Source organism: Podarcis cretensis (assembly GCF_951804945.1).
Source record: "Podarcis cretensis genome assembly, chromosome: 6".
Lineage (NCBI taxonomy): Eukaryota > Metazoa > Chordata > Lepidosauria > Squamata > Lacertidae > Podarcis > Podarcis cretensis.
In genome coordinates this window covers 28,160,310-28,178,867 of record NC_137175.1, presented here as the reverse complement: position 1 = coordinate 28,178,867, position 18,558 = coordinate 28,160,310, and the positions used below count along the sequence as shown (strand labels likewise).

Sequence of the window (18,558 nt, the reverse complement as noted above, 5' to 3'; positions counted from 1 at the left end):
TGCTTTTGCACTAGTGGTAATCCTTGTGCAGATCAGACAGGATACAATAATAACTGCCCGCAAATGCAAATTTACATGCAGAAATTTTAAACCTCCCAAATGAATTCTGAACTGAACTGAACACATGCAAAAGTGACAAGGACTGGGAGTAGACTGATCTCCCATCCTTTTTGGGGAGAAGAATGTGCTCCTTTTCATCCATATTCTTGTAGATAGGAGAGGAAGATTGATACAGTGTCATGGACTGGAAGTAATGCTAAATCCATAGCTGAGTGTGAGTAAGCAGGCATATTTGTATTCATAGCAAAAATTGTGGCACTTCATTCCTTTCCCCGATCCTCCAGCTACCCAGAGCTAAGTCATGACTTAGTATTGCGTGTCAACCTGAACTTTTTGGTTTGTCTTGCTTCAGACAAACCATGGTCTAGCCAAGGTCTGTTCCTGGACTACTGCTTGTAGTTTGGAGGGAACAACCCATAAGCCAGTTCTGATTTAACACTAAGCTAAACCATGGCTTACCTTCAGGTAGTAGAGGAGGAGTAAAGCAGCCAAGAGTTTGGCTCCAAGGACCCACATGCATATTCGTTCAAATTATACCAGGGATGGGGAACAGCCAGATCCTGAACTCCCCTACCCTTGACAGGCCACTTTGACAAGTGGTTGCAGCTGCTCACCTGCCAATCGCATGGCATCACAATGACCAGGTGGCACATTTTTCTTCTGCATAGTGGCTTGAATTCAAATTGCTGCAAAGGGAAGAGTCCAGCTGATCATAGTGGGACTTGATGTCACCACTGACAAGTGCTATTGATCGGTGCTATCAGATGTGATTGATGCTGCTTTAAGCAGGGATTGACTCTACTACACCATGCCAGTGGGGCTTGTGAAAGTTGCCACATACAGATTTGTCAAGAACAACCAGGAGCTTCCGATTGTTCCTTTGTAGCCGTGACTTTACCTGTCCTGTACCTGACATTATATATGACATCAGTTGTAGGACAGGTGGATAAGGCTTGGGGAACACAACCCCATGGCCCTAATTTGACCCATGGACTGTAGGTTCTCCACTAAGAACAAGTTGACTGTACCCATGATCAAACTCCCTTGGGTAGTAGCATTGGTGCAAAGCTCACCAGCATCTGCTGAAGGCAGACAATATAATAAGTGCTACATACAGAATTATAACCTAGTAATAGCTTGTAAACATGTGTGGCGGGGGGTGGAGGGCGAGAGCTTTGCTCATAGTAGATTCAGTTCAATGAACTGAAAAAGGAAGATTTCTGTTGCCAAAGCCAAAAGCTGGCACTCCAATGCTGGCACACTTATGCCTGTTTCAGTTCATTTCCCCTCTTCCACCCACCTCAGATGCATGATGAACATCTTGTTATACATTTATAATGCCTTCGATACCAAAAATATCAGAGAACGGCTCTCAAGTATTACAAAGCCTTTTTCTTTAGCTAAATTGTGAAGTTATTCTTGAATGTTATTAACGAGGTATTTCTGGTAGGAGTGGCTCTGAAAGGCCACAGTGACCTCAGCTTCCAGCTTGCATCCCTTCCATTTTATTTAGTCTGGGGCTTAAAATAATTCACACTGGCAGAATTAAAGCTGGCCTTCTGGAGTTGGCTGCTCTGTGGGTAGAGTCAGAACAACGTGGTGGTTTCATAGGAGCATTTGAGGTGTGTGCGATAGATATAGGAGTGGATGGGTAAATGCTATGCATATCTATAACTCCCCCAGAGGTTTCTTAAAATAAAAATACAGGGCAGCATCCAATGAACATCCCAGCAGCAGAAGGATTTACACTTCCACAGTGGAACTTTACCATCTCTCTTTAGCCCTTCCTCCAACCTCTCCAAATCAGTGGGAACACTTAGAAGAGATTTAAGAGACATGTGGGGAGGCGGAGAGGGGAGACACTATGCTGCCTAAGTGTAAAACTTTGCACTGACAGGGTCCATTAGTAGGATACTGCCCACAAGGTTGACTGGCTGTGTGGAGTGGACTTCTGTGTATGTAACAGGGCTTCAACATCCTCCTTTTGCCTGCCACTCTCCACCCAGTGGATTGAGAGACACCCTTGAGCAAATTTTGGGAGAAGAGAGCGCTGAGGTTTGCTTGTGCAACGTGGTGAGGCAGAATTCAATTCCATGGCATCTCCTGGTATGGATGCCCTTTATCACATACACAGCCCAACAAGGCAATGACTGAAATCCACCAACAACATACAAATCAATATGGCTAACCTGATCCAAAACACCCACCCACCCTACTCACACATGAAAACAAAGATCACCACAGCCAATTACAAACAAACAACCACACCCTAGGCCAACCCCAACCTCTCTCACCACCAAAGAAACACAAGTGAATAGCAGAGAACCTGCACAAGCGACGCTGACACAAAACACCACATATATTAAGTAAAATAGAAACATCACCACCCACCCCCACCCCCACTCACCTTTCCCCCCTCCACCTCATTCCCCCTTTTCTTCTTAATGTCTTAACAAATGAAACTGATCTGTAAAAAAATGTTACTTAAAAAAAAGAGAGAGACATTGCACATACTTTTGTAAACCAATAAAATCTTTAATAAAAAAAGGAAGAAAAATATATTCCATGGCATCTAAGTGCCAGTATGTGGCCCTTCTTTTATTTATTTAGAACCAAAGAACTGAAGAACTGTAGAGCTGCAAGGTACCACGAGGGTCTTCTAGTCCAAACCCCTGCAATGCAGGAAACTTGACCAATGTGAGGCTTGAACCCATGACCTTGAGATTAAGAGTTTCATGCTCTTATCAACTGAGTTATCCTCTAATAATAAGCAGAAGACTCATTCAGAGTAGACAAATATGAGTTACATGATACCTGCTTGACGGCTTACATTTTGGCACTTGTACCATGCAAGGCAAGTGGTTCTCCATAATCCCGATCTAACCACACCTTTAGGCCTGGCATTGCTCCCTCTGTGATAAATCCAAGGACAGGAAGGGTGTGTGAGGGTGGGCTGAGCTTAATGCACATGCTTTGAGGATACCGGTGACTATTCTCCTGTGTGCTACAGTAATTTCCTAATTTCCCCTTTCAAAATTATTTAAATGAAGTCAAGCCACGCCAACCCTTCGTATTTCGAAGCAGCAGGGCTATCTGCTGTCACTACCTTGTATCCCACAAGCACCCTCTGAGGTTGCACTGCTCAACTTTTTGTTGCATGTTTCCCCTTCAATATTATCCTCTCCGCAACCCATGTGAAATAAGATTGGGCTGAGAAACTGGCTTGTACAAGCCCACCTCCCAGTGGCCTTCCTAACTGTGGTGGAAGTGTTGAGCCTCATCTGCAACATCTCAGACTTGATACTCCGGCCCAAGAGTGCAAAGCCTGTGGCCTTCCAGATGCTGTTACTCATTATAAACCGAATTCATACCCTGCCCTTCCTCCGCAAGGAGCGCGGGGCAGCAAACAGATACACAAATTATAAACGAAAACAGGGGAAATATTCTGAACACAATTACAATTCAAAACCTCTAAAAGCAGTTTTAGTTAGAAGCAATTACAGTTGAAAAGATTCTTCCATCCAATGATCGTGAGATCGCCACAAACGCTGTTCATTAGCCACCAAATGCCCGCATAAGCAGGAATATTTTCAGATTCTTCCTGAAAGTTAAGAATGATGGAGACATTTAAGAGGGCATTCCACAACTGGGGAACCACAAGGTCATTGCCAACTGGGACTCCAGCTCTGATCAGCACCAGCCTGGCATGGCCAGTGGTCGGGGATGATGGGAGCTGTAGTCCAACAACATTTGGAGCACTGTGCTAGTATCACCTTGGTTTGCTTAGATTTCTGAGTGTCCCTTTGTAGCACACTACTATGGTATAGACCCAGTTATTTGATTTGCTAGCTCTGTAGGAGCAGCTCTAGTGGTGGGTATCAGTCCCAGTGCTTTTTTTCTAAAAAAAATAATGTTTAGGGGTACTCTCATTTTGACTCAAGAAAATCACCATTTTATAGTTCAAATTGGGAAAAATAAATACAGTGGTACCTCGGGTTAAGAACTTAATTTGTTCTGGAGGTCCGTTCTTAACCTGAAACTGTTCTTAACCTAAGGTACCACTTTAGCTAATGGGGCCTCCCGCTGCCACCGCGCCACCGCACCACCGCCACGTACCGTATTTTTTGCTCTATAAGACTCACCAGACCATAAGACGCACCTAGTTTTTGGAGGAGGAAAACAAGAAAAAAAAATATTCTGAATCTCAGAAGCTAGAACAACAAGAGGGATCGCTGCACAGTGAAAGCAGCGATCCCTATTGCTGTTCTGGCTTCTGGGATAGCTGCGCAGCCTGCATTCGCTCCATAAGACGCACACACATTTCCCCTTACTTTTTAGGAGGGAAAAAGTGAGTCTTATAGAGCAAAAAATACAGTAATTTCTGTTCTCATCCTGGGGCAAAGTTCTTAACCTGAGGTACTATTTCTGGGTTAGCGGAGTCTGTAACCTAAAGCGTCTATAAACTGAAGCATCTGTAACCCGAGGTACCACTGTACAGTAAATGTACAAAAGTACAAAGATTTACAAAATGTTTAGGGGTATGTGTACCCCTGTGCACCCCCAGAAAAAAGCACTGATTAGTCCTAAGAATGCTTTCTCAGAACCGGTAAAAAAGTCTGAGCTGAACTTTGGCGACAGTGCAGCTAGCAGACCAAAAGATGAATCCTCTGTCCCCTGCAGTCACATAGCTCATCTCTTCCTCCCTCACCTCGTCATAGGTGTGGAGAGTCAGAGGTTAATGGACTTCGCTGTGCTCCTTTATTGGCTAAGCCCTTTCTGCTCCCACTCCTTTAATGTTCTGTATGTTCCAAAGTCAGGACCATCTTTTTCATTCTTGCAGGATGTAATACTGTCCTTGAGCAGTATAAATAACATTAGCATGCTGGTCTTGTTGCTTGTGTTTGGGATGTTGTTCAAGCAGAGCTGCCATTGTAGTCCTCTGAAAAGGCACACTCGAGTTGTTTGCTTGTTTGGCTTTTTGCTTTGTTGGTTCCAGGGCTTCTCGCTACTCTTGTTCAGAAAACTGGTACCATTTGCTAATTTCCATTTCCCCATGCAGGACAGCTGCTCAGGTAAGCCTGATGTAAAAGCCATAAATCTCTCCCACTGCACTGTCTGTCCCTTCTGTGGAACCAGCGGGGCAGAAATGTCTGCTTGCATGCACCAATTAGGAATCTGTTTTGCGTAACCTCATTGTTCTTCCTGTCTTTCCCTGTCAGATGCAGATGCTAGTTCCTTGCGTGTATGAACACTGTATTTCCCTGTCTTGGTGAAAATAACAAAACTGCAGCAAGATGTCTGGCAGCAGCTTGAACACAGAAGTAGCGAACCTCAGGCCTGGAGGATGACAGAAGCCCTCTCTGTCTGGTCCTGAAGACCCTCCTAAGGTCACACCCTTCAGTGTCCCCGCTTCACACCTTTGAGTGTTTTTGCCTGCCTTGAATGTGTCCTTCAGCTCTGATAATGATACTACTTCCTGCCCTGGATAGAGAACACAGAGAGGTTTATGTAAAATACACATTCATTTTTCTGTTCACTTTTGCCTCTGGCCCCATCTGCTCTTGGCATGTGGCTCCCTAGAAGGAAATGTAGCCTGGAAAAAAGTTCCACAAGTTATATACGTCATGCAAAGATCATGGCCCCGCTGAAATTAGTATGGAACCACATTTTTAGGTACTGTGATGTTGGGAGCTTACAAAGGGCAATGGGTTTTGCAAAGGGTGACCCCACAGTGACAGAGCAGAAATGGCATGGGTTCCACACTGCTTCTTCCAGTGTGGTGTAGTGGTTAAAAGTGCTGGCCCAGGACCTGGGAGACCAGAGTTCAAATCCCCACTCTGCCATGAAGCGTACTGGGTGACCTTGGGCCACTCATTTCCTCTCAGCCTCCCCAACCTCAGAGTTGCTATGGGGATTAAAGGAGGAGAGGGAGAATCATGCACACCAGTTTGAGCTCTTTGGAGGAAAGGTAAAAGGTAAAGGGTAAAGGGACCCATGACCAATAGGTCCAGTTGTGACCGACTCTGGGGTTGCGGCGCTCATCTTGCTTTATTGGCCGAGGGAGCCGGCGTTTGTCCACAGACAGCTTCCGGGTCATGTGGCAAGCATGACTAAGCCGCTTCTGGTGAACCAGAGCAGCGCACGGAAATGCCGTTTACCTTCCCACCGGAGCGGTACCTATTTATCTACTTGCACTTTGATGTGCTTTCGAACTGCTAGGTTGGCAGGAGCAGGGACCAAGCAACGGGAGCTCACTCCATCATGGGGATTCGAACCGCCGACCTTCTGATCGGCAAGTCCTAGGCTCTGTGGTTTAACCCACAGCACCACCCGCGTCCCACTTGGAGGAAAGGTAGGGTATGAATAAACAAGAGCTGGTTCAGCCTGTTATATTGGACTGGGTTCAACCATAACAATGGAGAGGGACTGTATATCAGTGGGAAAGCACATGCTTTTCATGAAGAAGTTTCCAGGTTCAGTCCTTGGTATTGGCAGGATCAAGCAGTGATATTCTCTCCAGACCAGGGAGATGTTGTGGGAAAGACTCCAGCCTGAGAACCACTAAAAGAGTAGACAATTCTGAGTAAGATGTACAAATTGCATTGGGTTAAAGCTGACTGATGCAGTGGAAGGTTCACAGGCTATGAAGGACTTGCTCACAAATTTATTGACAGCTGCACAAATTATTATAGCTAGGAAGTGGAAGGAGCAAGCAGAATATAAAACGGAAGAATGACATACAGAGGTGTGGGACATAGCTATTAATGATAAATTAACATGTGCCATTAAGGTAACAAAGGGAATATGCAGGAGAAATGATTTTGAGGAGTTATGGAGGGTGTTTGTAGAATTTGTAATGTTAAAACGGAAAGGGGTCAAACCATCGCAAGAGGTGTTGAAATATTGGGAGGTTGGATAGTTACAATGGAATGGTCTCAGTGGTGGGGTGGGGTGCACATTTTTATTCTTATTCATTTATATTACTTTGTCAAAATAAAATTAAAAATTAAAAAAAAGATGGGACAATTTGCAGTACCCAACTTGGACATTGTGGGTATTATAAGCCCTTCTCAGTACACAGGGCATGTCTTTTGGCATATATTTCCTCCATAATTTGCAATCAACACTTGACGTTAAAATGGCAGGTACCATTAAGCGGAAATTAACTGACAGCTGGCACTGGGAGATTTTAAGTAAAGATTAATGCAACTGAATTAATGGGATAACTTTGCATTTTATTTTTCTGAAGCAGTAAATCTAGACCTGTTGGTATTCTAAACTCAGTTCTTTTCAGCTGTATCAATTTCTTAGTCATACCTGGGGAATTTTTTTAATAATGATAATCAAAACAGTTTTAAATATAATTTGCATAAGGCTTTCTGAAACAAGGTTTGTTCAAAACTTTTACTCAAATGTTGAAATTCCATCAAATGAACTTACATGTAAAGGAAGCCTCTACGTGTTTACTTAAGTTAGACCAAATGAATTTAACAGAATTTACTCTTTGATTCAACGTGCACAGGATTGCAAGCATCCTAGGCTTAAACATCCTAGTAATTGCAATGCGATTTACAAGGTGTACATTCTGTCGGAATTACTCCCCAGCAAGTGTAAAATACGGATGCAGTTTTATTTTTCATGGATACGATTATTTGCTCAATGCACAGGATGAGGTGAAAGCCTCAAATCTGAAGTAAATCGACCGTGCTAAGGACTGGGATATTCATTTCAACCAGTGCTTAATATCCTATTGATTCAAGGTCGGTTTTTCCTACTAATATTTCTCTTTATGTTGGAATCAGCAGTTAAGAAAGAGAAACCTTTCTGTTGTCATACCATGGGACTTCCTCTTATTCCTGTGAGCACCACCCTCATCCACTCTGGTGAGTTGGGAGGAAGCCCCAGAACAGATTTTTTTTTGGGGGGGGGAGGGGGCAACATAAAAAGAGGGCAAATGCCCTGAATAAGCTCCTACTAATTGCACAAACCTGTGTCTACGGTGCTGCAGCAACAGCTTGTGCATTTCTGATGAGCACAGAAGCATGGGTACCCTGCACAAATACATGATGCACATAGCGGTTTTGGTCATCAAGGGTGTGTTTGGAGAGATGGGAGGTGAGTTAGCATGTGTTATGATGCCTGTGGCTTGAGAGATGAATGAAGAATGTTGCCTCTTCCCATCACACAGCAGTTTAGTAACAGAAGTGGAGAAGCCCAGACCAGGCAGCATGTTTCATTGGCTCCTGAAGAGGCTTTCAACCCAAGAGCTCTTGCTCCATTTCTGTCTCCCTTCAGCCCTTTCTAACTCAGAATTCTCCCCAGATCACACAACCCTTGGATTTCTTCCAAGGCCCCACTCCTCACTGGCCTTTCTTCACCCTCTCCTTGAGAGTATTACCTGGCTAGAATGTGTCCTTGACCTCTGATAATGTCTCGTTTGTCTGGATGGAGAGAGCGGTGTGTGCGAATGTGTTCAGAAGCTACCCTACTGCAGAAGTGCTAAATTTCTGGTTCATTGTTCGGGCCACTTTCATCTCTGGCCCCAGCCACCCCTGGCATATGGCCCTCATAAGGTTTCCTCATAATGGAATGTGGTGCTAGGGTGAAAAAGGTTCCCACTCTTTGTTTCGTACCATTTAATTTGTTTTAGTGTTTTAATATTATAAACCACCATGGGTGTGCCTTGCAGCACGGTGATTTACAAACAGAATAAGTAAATAACACTGGAACCTGGCATAAGGTTAGACCACTTGGGGAGGGGAAAAAGGCAAAACAAGCAACTGACTACAAAGCGAAATTGGGGATGAACATTTCCTCTGTTGAATTATGTTTAAAGGCTGCATTACTATGAGCATAGATTAGATGCTTAGGCATTCAACCCGTTGCATCCTCATTATACCCCTGTTTAATGGGAAATTAAATTGATTCAGTTTCCCAATGAACAGTTATGAAACAGCATTTAAACTCTTATTAAGAATGTGTCAATGTGTGTCCCCTTAATGTAGATTATTATATGCAAGTAATTGTACTGCAGTCACTGGAATCATAGGTATCTAAAATCACCTCTGTGCTCCAAGCACAAACTGGCTCAAATACCGTTACTACATTTGAGGAACTGTAGTTTTGTGAGGCTTAATCCCTAGACTATTTTCAGTTTCTTCTGTAGGCAAAATGCAAAAAAGATAGCTACACTGACTAAGATGGAATTGTTTTAAGGTGATTATTTTTTTATTTCCTGCATTAAAATGCCTGGGCGACTCATTTCACAGAATGAACCTAAGCTTATTTATTAAAATGTAATAATAGTTGAGTTTAAAAGAACTTCAAATGATATTAAGTCTCCCCCCCCCACACACCTGAACTGCTGAACATACATACCAAATGTTAATAAATGGTCACCACTTTTAAGTTTTTAGTATCCAACTTTATTGGTAGGGTAGCCATGTAAAAAATGTCGAGAGCTTTTTTTTAAAAAAACAAACAAACAAAATTAGTATTACTTAGGTGAAGCATAACCCTGATCTTCTACAGTAGAGATCCCAGTTACAACTAGGCATTTGAGAAACAAGAGCACTCTGCACTTTTCAGTTAAAAGTGACAGTGCCTCTTCAATAGCATATGCGCTTAGAATGTATTGGCAATACTCTCTTACACACCTTTTACTCGCAACTTCCGTGAGCCCCACACTACAGGATATGTGGCATTTTGATGCTGTCTGCTTTGTTCCTTCCTTCATGGCCTTCCTGAAAATGTAGCTTTGTAGAAGGCATTCTTCCCTCTCTCTCAGCATACCAAGAGGAGGTAGGGCTCCTCTGTAGCCGTCGTGGAAACAGAAGCTGCTGGCCCCTTAACAGGCTAGTAATAATCAGGGCCTTAGTTGCAAGGCTGAAATAACCAGCCAAATCTTTGGATGCAGGCCTCTAGTTCCCTAACACACATTTTTTTAAAAATGGGTTGCTTGTCTGAAATGACCACATACTTTGTTTAGGAATCAATGTGCTCTTCACCTGGGGTGGTGGTGCACAGCGCTTTCAAATACAGTGCTACCTCAGGTTGAGTACTTAATTCGTTCCGGAGGACCATACTTAACCTGAAACTGTTCTTAACCTGAAGCACCACTTTAGCTAATGCGGCCTCCTGCTGCCGCCGGAGCACGATTTCTGTTCTCATCCTGAAGCAAAGTTCTTAACCTGAAGCACTATTTCTGGGTTAGCGGAGTCTGTAACCTGAACCGTATGTAACCTGAGGTACTACTGTACCTACTGTATAGGAATGAGGACACTCAGCCTCACCTAGGTCAGTTGGAACTGTTTGCCATCATGGGGACTGGGACTCTTGTCAATCCCTTTCCCCACTCACGTCCACACAGTGACTGCAGGCAGGTATTTGCAGTTGCAGCTGAGTACTAATACAATTTACATTCCCCATAAAGGAAATTGTAACGGGAGAAATTCCAGCCCGCACAGTGCGCCTCTGTCAGGCCAACTGTATTGGTTCGTGAGGGTAAAATCTTTTTTCTGTGCAGTCATAGCTGCCCACCTGAAGAATGAGAGAGTAAAGGGCAACTAAGAAGGGAGACGAGAGCGTTTCACTCTTCCAATATCTAGACATTGGCATCATAATCGAAGTTGATTGTCGGTACACCTCGGGGCTTATGAGCAGAAGTACTTTTCACTCTGCACAACATTAACTTATGGAACTCACTATCACAAGAAATGGTACTGGCCCCCAGCTTGAAGGCTTTGAAGACAAATTCATGGAGTCTAATTTCTCCACAAGCAATAGTCAGGGACAACATAAGCTTTGAAGAGGAGGAGGAGTAGTTTGGATTTGATATCCTGCTTTATCACTACCCTAAGGAGTCTCAAAGCGGCTAACAATCTCCTTTCCCTTCCTCCCCCACAACAAACACTCTGTGAGGTGAGTGAGGCTGAGAGACTTCAGAGAAGTGTGACGAGCCCAAGGTCACTCAGCAGCTGCATGTGGAGGAGCGGAGACGCGAACCCGGTTCCGCAGATTATGAGTCTATTGCTCTTAACCACTACACCACACTGGCTCTCTGAGTGCCAGATGCTGGGGTTAAGCAAGATTTGGCTGTCACACTCATACCCCCAGATTGTGTGTTGCCCAGAAGCAACAGGCAGGCTAACATTAAAGAAACAAATCCTGAGTTCAGGGGTGAGGAACCTTTTTGACTCCATGATTGTCCTCAAGGGCCAATTCTGACAGGGAGCAGGCTGTGTGCCACCACTGCAGGATTAACCCTGGAGGTTCTCCACCCCTGACTTAGCCACAGAATCATAGAGTTGGAAGGGATCTGCCAAAGGCCACCTAGTACAACCCTCTGCAATGCAGGAATCTCAAGCATCCATGACAGAAGGGCCATCGAACCTCTGCTCAAAAACCTCCGCAATGTCCTGAGGGAGACTGTTCCAATGTCAAACAACTCTTACTGTCATAAAAGTTCTTCCTGATGTTTAGTCCTTGATCTCCTCTACAAGGTTAGTGGTTGGGAGGAGATGAGTTTCATAGAACTCTCAAGTGCAAGGAGTTCTTTGAAAGCCAAAGGTTTGCTCTGCTTCTCTTACTAACGCATTTTGTCCTGCATGAGCTACAAAATGGAGACCATTGCTCTGCTCACTCAGGTCTATCCCTCCTCCAGCTGTAGCTTAGCTGTGGGGAGCTTTGGCCCTCCAGATGTTGTTCAACTACAACTCCCATCATCCCTGGCCATTGGTCATACTTGCTAGGGCAGAAGGGAGTTGTAGTTCAACATCATCTGGAGGGCCAGAGGTTCCCCATTCTTATAACCTGCGAAGGAATGAACCACCAAGCTTGGGCTTTGATCTTGCAAGAGCAGCTGCCGCAACCACATTAAAAATGTTCTATTTTAGTATTTGAAGACTATTTCTGTTTGCCAATAAAGACGTGGTTTCATTGAGACAAGGGAGGAAAAGAGCCCATCGCTCACTGTGCGTTTCACTGATTTTAACAACAACATGTTATATATCAACAAAGAATGTTCTCTACTCATTTATATCAGTTTCACTGTGCACAATGATTCAGTCTTTAAATTGCTCATCTTCAAAACCACCAAGCAGTGCAGATTTGTATTACCCATTTGGAGAGAGGAAAAACAGCAGCTGACAAAGGCCACCAACCAACTTCAGGGCTGAGCAGAGATTTTGAACCAACCTTCTCTGTGGCCTAAGCCTAGATCTGAACCACCCTTACACAGTTCAATGGGGCTTTACTCCCTAGCAACAGTGCATGGGACTGCAGTCTGAATTGCATAACGAAGCAGCAGAATATGGAGCAAGGGACAGAACAGTGGAATGCCAGTCAACTCTACAGTTTTGTCATCCTAGGCAAAACTCATCCTTCCCTCTTCTACGCAAACATACCTTCAAACTGAAATCCTGGCTACATTAAAAAAAAGAGAGAGATTTGTTACAGCTTCCGCCATCCTGACTTTCCCCCTCAAAGGAGTTTTTTTTTTTTTAAGGATGAGTGTCTACCCAATGAGAGCAAAGAAGCATATTTGAGGGATTGTCAAATGATGAGATTCCACTAGTTGCCTTCTGTTTTTATTTTCTTTTTCTCTGGCTGGCATTCCTCAGCCTCGCTGGGAGCTGGTGATTCTGGAGCTTTGGGAGCACTGGCGTGGTGGGCCCCCAAAGCGTTTGGAGCATTGTGCAGCGCCAGCGGTGGCGGCGATGATGATGATGATGGGAGCAGTACAGAGGTGCTTGGGGAGGAATGCGGAAGCTGCCCTTGGGATGTGGAGGGCACTGGAGGAGGTGGCGCCCTGGTGGCAAACAACCGTGCCAGGTTCTCCAAGGCAGCTGTTTGCCTGTCCATGGCATCTGCGATCCGCCTGGTCGACGTCTCCATAAGAGTGATGAGTTTGTCCATGTTTTTGGTGGCCTGGCCCACGTGGCTTGCGAGGATGGTCAACTCCTCCTTGCGGGCATTGCTCTCCCTGGCCTGTGTAAGCTCGGACGTCTCCCTGTGCCTCGAGTGCAAATCGGATAGGGCGCACACTAGCCTGTCGCCCACTTGCGATATGGCATCCACGAGGTCCGAGGCAGAGTCCGGTTGCTTCCTCTGTTTCCTGCTCCAGTGGTTGCTCGCTCTGTCAGTGTCGGCCAGGGGCCCCCTGGGGAAGGAGCTGGATGGACCTGCAATGGAAGACAGCAGGAGTTAACAAAACGGTGGAGTTCTGCAGGGGGCCAGCAGCACACCAGATGCCAAAAGAAGTTAAAACAGCAGCAGCAGCCTGCACTTAAAAGCAGAGGGGAACCTGTGGCCTTGCAGTTGCTGTTGGGCCTACAAAACCTATCATCACTGACCATGCTGGCTGTGGCTGATGGGAGCTATAGTGCCAGGAACATCTGGATGGCTCTAGGTTCTCCACGCCTAACTGAAAGCTTAATTTCAGCCAGTGTTCACTAGGGCTTAGCTCTGGAGCATGCTCAACAATGCTAAGGAGACAACCTCTGACATTTGTGTGGACCAACCCCCCTCACTAAGTAGCTATAGCCATACCTCATACATTTGGGATTACAACAGGGATGGGGAACCAGTTGGACTACAACTCCCATAATCCATGACTATTGGGCTATGGTGGCTGGGACTTATTGGCATTGTAAAATTTGCCATCTGGAGGACCACAGGTTCCCAATCCCTAGATTACAGGGACAGGCTTCTAGTATATAAGGGGAGTCCTCCAAGCACATCTCAGAGGTGTTAAAAAGAAAAAAGAAAAAAAGAAATCAAGCTCAGCCCAAACCACCATCTTAACCCACCTAGGTGACATTGCTCAAAAGCAATAATCTTTGAAACAAGAGTTGAATTCTCAAAATTCACCTGAATTGACAGCCGAATGGCTCTCTCCTCTAGCACTGGGGAAATGGGGCAAAGCCTCATCACCTGCCAGGATGTCGTCTTCTCCGTGCTGCTCCCATTCATCACCTGGAGATTGGGCATTCACAGGGTCGGAATCCATCCGCGGGTCTTGAAAATAGCCATTTGAGTCATCCACAGGCTCTGGGATGGAGGCTTCGTCATCGTCGGAAACGAGGACGACGCTTAGTTTTTCGTTTTTCTCCTGCTCCAGCCCCAGCTTTTGTGCCTCTCGATTCCTCCGATCTATGGAGAGGGAGACTTTGGACACTACCAGGCCTTTGTGCATGCACAGGAAACTATTCAAGGAATCATAGAACGGCAGGGCACGTTGGCCACTCACAGAGGAGTTGTTTCCACAAACAATGGCCTTGTATCCTCGCCGAAGCTCTTTGGCACGCAAACGGCACTGCTTCATGTCCCTGTCATAGCCATATTCCTGCATCCGATCAGAGATCCACTCATACTGAGCCTCGTTGCGAAAATTGGTGGCCAGCGAGGCTTGGACTTGGTCGTCGCCCCAGATCTCAATGAAGGTCCGGATTTCTTCATCAGGCCAGTAGGGGTTACGGTGGCGGATGCTCTTTCTAGGAGCAAACGGCTGGATGTTCATATTCTCCCTTGGCAGTTGTTGCTGGTCACGAAGCAGTGCCTTGGCCCCTGCAGACAAGGTACGTTTTGCTGATATGTAATACCTAGAGCGGAGACTGTTCAGCTCTTGCAAGTTGTTCTGTAGATTCTTTAAGAGGTCGTCATTACCAGCCATTATTTTCTTTCTGCCTCTGCTGCCAAAAGAGAACCCACACCAGTTAAAACCTCACAGGCACAGCAGAGGTTATTCTTTCCCCTTTAATTGGTTTTCTGATCTTCAGAGAGTTATTTGGCAAGTGGCCCCGATCACGTAAACTATCAATTTAGCTTAGGAACACAAACGTGCCATTCTCCCAGTTACAACAGGCCCCTTTTAGAAGGATGTACATACCTCTATTGCTGAACTGTTTGTTTATATGTATTGTTGTTTGTATGTTCTCCTCCCTAAGGAGAAATACAGGTGTTTTGGGAAATGATTGTAGGCTACAGTACTATACCCACTTACTTGGAAACATCATTTATGTATGTGAGGCTTGTTTCCAAACAAACACGTAGAGAGGATTGCAAACATTTATGGAGAAGGCCATCAATAGCTACTAGCCTCGTTGGCGATGCTCTACTTCCAGAGATGGGTGCAGTATGCTTCTGAATTGCTAGGACTCAGAAGTGCAGGGAGTGCTTGTAAATTTCCCATAGACATTTGGTCAGCCACTGTGAAAATAGGATGCAAGACTAGATGAACCTCTGGCTTGATCTAGCAGGGATTTTCTCATGTTCTAATTTGTCTCACATGGACAAACACCTCCAGCGGGTCCCTGGGTTTTTGAACTGACATGGGGTCAGTGGAACAGCCACACAAATTTAGATCTTGGACTTATCTGGGAGACAGGGCTATTTAGAGAAGCATGGGGTTTATGAATAACGCAATTAATGTTTTTTCTTCTGCACACCTGACGTGTTTGTGTTTTGCTCTACCAAAAAAGTCTGCCTGCAGGTCCAGCTCCAGCTGCACCACTGCATGGAGTTAGCTTGTATTTTAGCAACTTGTGTGGCAGCCACAGGTGACCAGGAATTCCATGCAGGCAAACAAGGGGGCTGGTGGAAGAGGAAAGGATTTATTCACAGTCTACTTCCTTTCTGTGCAAGTCACAAAGAGAGGGATGCCCTTTTCTCTACAACTATCACAGAAATACAGACAGCTGCCAAAGGAGGGGTGGATTGCTCCACCACTCCCCTGCCAGTCTATTTGGTAGATCTTTTTTTTAACTAGCCAGCCAAAAAGCCACAAGCCTGCATTTCCATGCAGGTGATGGAAGACAGGGCTTCCTCTCTTGATAGGTCAGCACGGAGACTCATAGCAGGCTAGTATAATTTTTTGCAGCCTAGATTAATTTTATAGACTTCGAAGTCTAAAGCCACATTCTGTGTTGCTTTACTCAGGAGTAAATCTCAGCAGGTGCAATGGTACTTACTTGAATCAAGCCTGCATGTGATGCAGGCCTTGTGGAAACAACACCATCCCACTTTATTTGGGAGTAAACATTTGCATCACACAAAAGATTTTCTGAGCTTTAGGTTGTGATTTTAAAGACAAATTTGGAAAGCAAGTGCCATTCAGGCAATTGAGATGTACTTCCAAGTAAGCAATTCAGCACAAAACAAAAGCATGCAAATGTTTCATTTCCCGGTCAGGGCTCACTCAGCCATGTCAGCAGAACATAAAAGCAAGACATTAGCTAATGTAGACACTTAAGAAGATGACAAATAAGCCTCACTATTAGCCAAAAGTCTCTGCAGGGATAACAGAGTAAGGCACATCTAGTGGTCTGTTCTTATAGGGGTGGGCAAACTGGATCTAGGATGTACAGACAACAGGAGGGAAAATCACATGGTGGAATGCTCCTTCCTTCAAAAACCTTCCATGCCTATAGGAAACTAGTTGAAAGAAGGCTTAGCTAGACTTCGCTTTTATGGATGGGCATTCAATTATGCCAGCCTCCATCTGCATCTTGAGGTGGTACAGCCCAGACACAGGTTTACCTGCATCTGAGCCGTACCACTTGAAGCCACAGGGGGTGGCTTGCATAATTGAATGATTGTCTATATTAGTAAGATAACAGTAACAGAGAATTAGGCCTATATAGTTAGAAGGACCCAGGAATGAACAGGTCTCCAGTACAGACAGCTGATATATGACAGGTTGGGCATGCAAAAATTACTGGAAAGCTCCCTTCTTGAACTCACACCTTGAGGGTGAATCTACAGCTTTCCGGAAACACTTCTGTAAAATAAAAACCCCATCAGGCTTAGATAGCTGTCTAGCCAGCAAAGATGCTACCAGTTTCCCACATTAAGTTCAGCCTGCAGTTATTTCCACCTAAGGTACCCCTGCAGCACAGCTCTGGCATTTCTAACACAACAGAGTGAAACAGAGTCTTTGGGTTTGCAGATCAGTACCACCAGACTCCAAGAAGCTGGAATAAATCCAAGGGGCTTCCTCCAAAAACCCATTTATAAGAATCCCTCCTCCCTCCAAAAGCCACAATCCCTTTTTAGCTGAGCAGCAGATGCAGATGGCAGATTCTCCAGCAAACTGAACACCAGACTTTTCACAGGGTATGTGAAGACGAGCATCATTTTGCATCTCATGGGGAACTTGAAATCTGGAGTTGTGTTGTTTTTTTTTAAGTACTGGAAAACAACAACTCTGGGGTGCAACATTTAACTCTTCCTGGTGTCTGATCCTGCCCCTCCTCCAAGCAACAGACCTCCCCTCCCTCACCCACTTCCAGGGACACCCAGGGGTGCTCTCCAGCGTTTCGGTGCCGGCCAGGGGTTTCCCAAAGCATCCCGACCCTCCCAGCCGCCTTCCCCTAAAAGCTCTGCCGCTCCCCTAACCCACAGTCGCACACTTACTTGCAAGTTCCCGGCTCGCTCGTGGGCATGCAGGCCGGCTGCGATTGGCTCCCCTGCGTGACGGGCGCGGCGCCCGCCCAACCAGACGCGGCCTTGGGGAGGCAGGACGAAGCAGAGGAAGAAGGCGGGGAGCCAGCGCTCAATCGGGGAGGCGGGGAGGGGCAAGAGTCAAGCCCGTGACTGACGTGCGGAGCCTCGAATCAGAGGGCGGACAATGGGGAAAGGGAACTAAGGGGGTGTAGGAAAAAATAGAAATAAAAAGTAGTTGCAAAAGAAGAGAAGCCGCAAATAGGAGCAAATGCATTTAACGCTGGTTAAGGAGGGGATCTGCGATCACAAATGTTGCAAAAGCAATAAATGGATGAGCATGAACAAAAGCAGAGGTTGAACTGGATATAAAACGATATTATTATTTTTTAAAAAATCACCTTGCAAACTGTGTGAAGCATTTGGAGCCGGGCTGGCGGGGCGGAGGGCGCAGCAAACTTCAAGGAGGAGCAGCAGCAGAGCTGGTTGGGAAGCGGAGCTGCACAAGTTGATGGTCCCCGGGCAGGCGGGCAGCGCTTGCAATTCAAATAAACTTTCCCTTCCCACCATGCTGAGAGAGGCCCATGTGACCATCAGCAGCTAGACCTCCGGCCGTCCGAGGGGTGGGGCTCCGGCGGCGCTTTCGGCCGCGCGGCGAGGGTCATTTGGAAGTTAATCCCCTTGTCGTGGCTTTGTTCGGCGGAGCTCGCTCTGCTGGCGATAGGCGGCTCCGGGTTGCCAGGGCGGGGAGGGCGCTCAGCTCCCCCCCCCCCAAGTATTTTGCAAACAGCCTTTGCCAAAAAAATAAAGCAAAAACCAAATGCATATTCTCATCCGCAAACATTTTCCCCGGGAAGGAAGCGTCAGGTTCCCGAGCGCAGTCTTAGAATACGCCCTCTTAAAAAACAAAACACCTTGTTGAATTCGGAGGCAATTTACTCTCGGGATTGCAGCCTTGTCTACTCAGACGGACGTCCTATTGAATTCAATGGAGCTTCCTCCCAGGGTGGTATGGTGCTGTGCGTTTTGAAGCAAGTCTTCAAAAGCTTTCCAGAAATT

The 18,558-nt window shown here is 45.7% G+C and overlaps 1 protein-coding gene across 7 annotated transcripts; it reads right to left on the bottom strand.

Annotated features, from left to right (window-relative positions):
• Nucleotides 1–9,462: 9,462 nt before the first annotated feature.
• LOC307217741 (uncharacterized protein) lies at nucleotides 9,463–18,124 on the bottom strand. 7 transcript variants are annotated; one of them, XM_079979545.1, is made up of 5 exons: nucleotides 17,901–18,118; nucleotides 17,473–17,700; nucleotides 15,062–15,267; nucleotides 13,930–14,750; nucleotides 9,463–13,241 (listed from the first exon to the last, which is right to left on the bottom strand). In XM_079979545.1, exons 4-5 carry the CDS (start codon nucleotides 14,729–14,731, stop codon nucleotides 12,631–12,633), a joined length of 1,413 nt encoding a protein of 470 aa, XP_079835671.1. In that variant the 5' UTR covers nucleotides 14,732–14,750; nucleotides 15,062–15,267; nucleotides 17,473–17,700; nucleotides 17,901–18,118; the 3' UTR covers nucleotides 9,463–12,630. The 7 variants fall into 7 exon arrangements, with proteins under 7 accessions (XP_079835671.1, XP_079835675.1, XP_079835669.1 ...); XM_079979549.1 differs by lacking the exon at nucleotides 15,062–15,267 and having other exon boundaries at nucleotides 13,993–14,750; nucleotides 17,901–18,124; XM_079979543.1 differs by lacking the exon at nucleotides 15,062–15,267 and having other exon boundaries at nucleotides 17,901–18,119.
• Nucleotides 18,125–18,558: the final 434 nt, after the last annotated feature.